A 1405-nucleotide genomic window follows, 5' to 3' on the forward strand; every position below is an offset into this window, starting at 1 on the left:
CTAGGTCTTTCTGTAGAAGGGCTTTCTCTATCTTCAGCACAAATGACTTTACTCCAAAAACTTTAACATTTGGACAGACGATGTCTGTAACACAGTGGTACAGAGAAACGTTCAGGGTGCTTCCGCTGGAGCGCCTCAGTGCCATTATAAAGGCTAATTGTAGTGATTTCTATAGAGTATGGCAGCCTTTGCTTGATCATCTGCCTACTGAGCTGTTACACAAAGGGGGGGGGGGGGTCACAGTTTTTTTTTAAACATTATGTTTGATTGTTTTGTTTATCTTTTTTTTCCCCTCGACTTATCAGACGGATTATAGGTTTTGACCCTGATGTGTATTTGAAATTTTGTACAGGTGTTTTGCTGGACATTTCACATTTTGTCTTGTGTTGAATTGTTGTTGTTTGTCTTGTTTGTAAAAGACAATAAAGTATTGTTTAAAAAGAAAAAAGAAAAGAAGGACTTTGGCCTTTTTGGAAACACAGGAAGGAGCAATCAGCTAAGTGAGCTTAGTGCTTGGAAAAAATCTTTCATTCCTTTAGAGACAGCATGAAAAGTCAGCTGAGTACAAAACATAGAGAGGAAAACAAGAAGAAAAGGGACAAGAAGAGAGGGACACAACCTAGAACAGATAATGGATGTCTATTCTATTAACATTTCTCTATCTGGAGGACGGGGCTGCTTGATGTTCTCAGTTCAGAGGGGCCCCCTGCCCGTCTTTGCCTAGGGCCCCACATTTCCTAACTCTGCCCCTGCGAGGGATTAACGTTAAAACCAAGTTAAAGGTTAAATGTTTGGAATTAACCGTTTAAATTCTTCCTCAGGGTTCTACAGCTACCGCTTCACCGTCCCCGGCACGTACTACTACAGCAGCGGCTACGTCGGCGCCTCCATCCTGATGCAGGGAGCAGTGAAGGTCATGAGTCGGGAGGAGAAGAGCAGCGACGTCTCCGTCAGTGTGGGAGGGGTTCTGGCCACATATGAACCAGCAGGTAAACGCGTTCAAAGGGATCAAACCAGGAAAGCAATGAAATTAAAACTGGGCGTAAAAAAGGAGGAAAGTTAGAAGAAACTCTGATGATGATGTCACTGCGTGACCTGCAGGTTCGAGGAGAGTCTCCAGAGCAGCAGCAGACTGCGTGGCCTCCACACGCTGCCAGCCAGCCAATCAGACTTCAGGAAGTCTGTCCTTCAGCTTCGCCGCCTGCTCCACCCCCACGGTCCACACCATCTCCCCCAACCAGGGCTCCTATCACCAAGAGATCCGCATCCAGGGAGGAGGCTTCAGTGACGTCACCTGTGCTAACGAGGTCAGCAGAGTCACCAGGATTCACCTCCAATCCTCGCACGTTACTTAGATTAGCGTCCTCTGCAGACATTTCACTTCCTACATGTGAGAACTTTAACA

General features: G+C 46.2%; 1 protein-coding gene across 1 annotated transcript; it reads left to right on the forward strand.

The window, feature by feature from the left end:
* Positions 1 to 787: 787 nt before the first annotated feature.
* LOC107081431 (fibrocystin-L-like) lies at positions 788 to 1307 on the forward strand (the record flags this gene model as incomplete). The annotated part of the gene is made up of 2 exons (XM_015369610.1): positions 788 to 989; positions 1102 to 1307. Coding segments are annotated over exons 1-2 (408 nt in total), but the record flags the coding sequence as incomplete, so codon positions are not given.
* Positions 1308 to 1405: the final 98 nt, after the last annotated feature.

Source organism: Cyprinodon variegatus, unplaced genomic scaffold (assembly GCF_000732505.1).
Source record: "Cyprinodon variegatus isolate N-32 unplaced genomic scaffold, C_variegatus-1.0 Scaffold4919, whole genome shotgun sequence".
NCBI classification, from domain to species: Eukaryota; Metazoa; Chordata; class Actinopteri; order Cyprinodontiformes; family Cyprinodontidae; genus Cyprinodon; species Cyprinodon variegatus.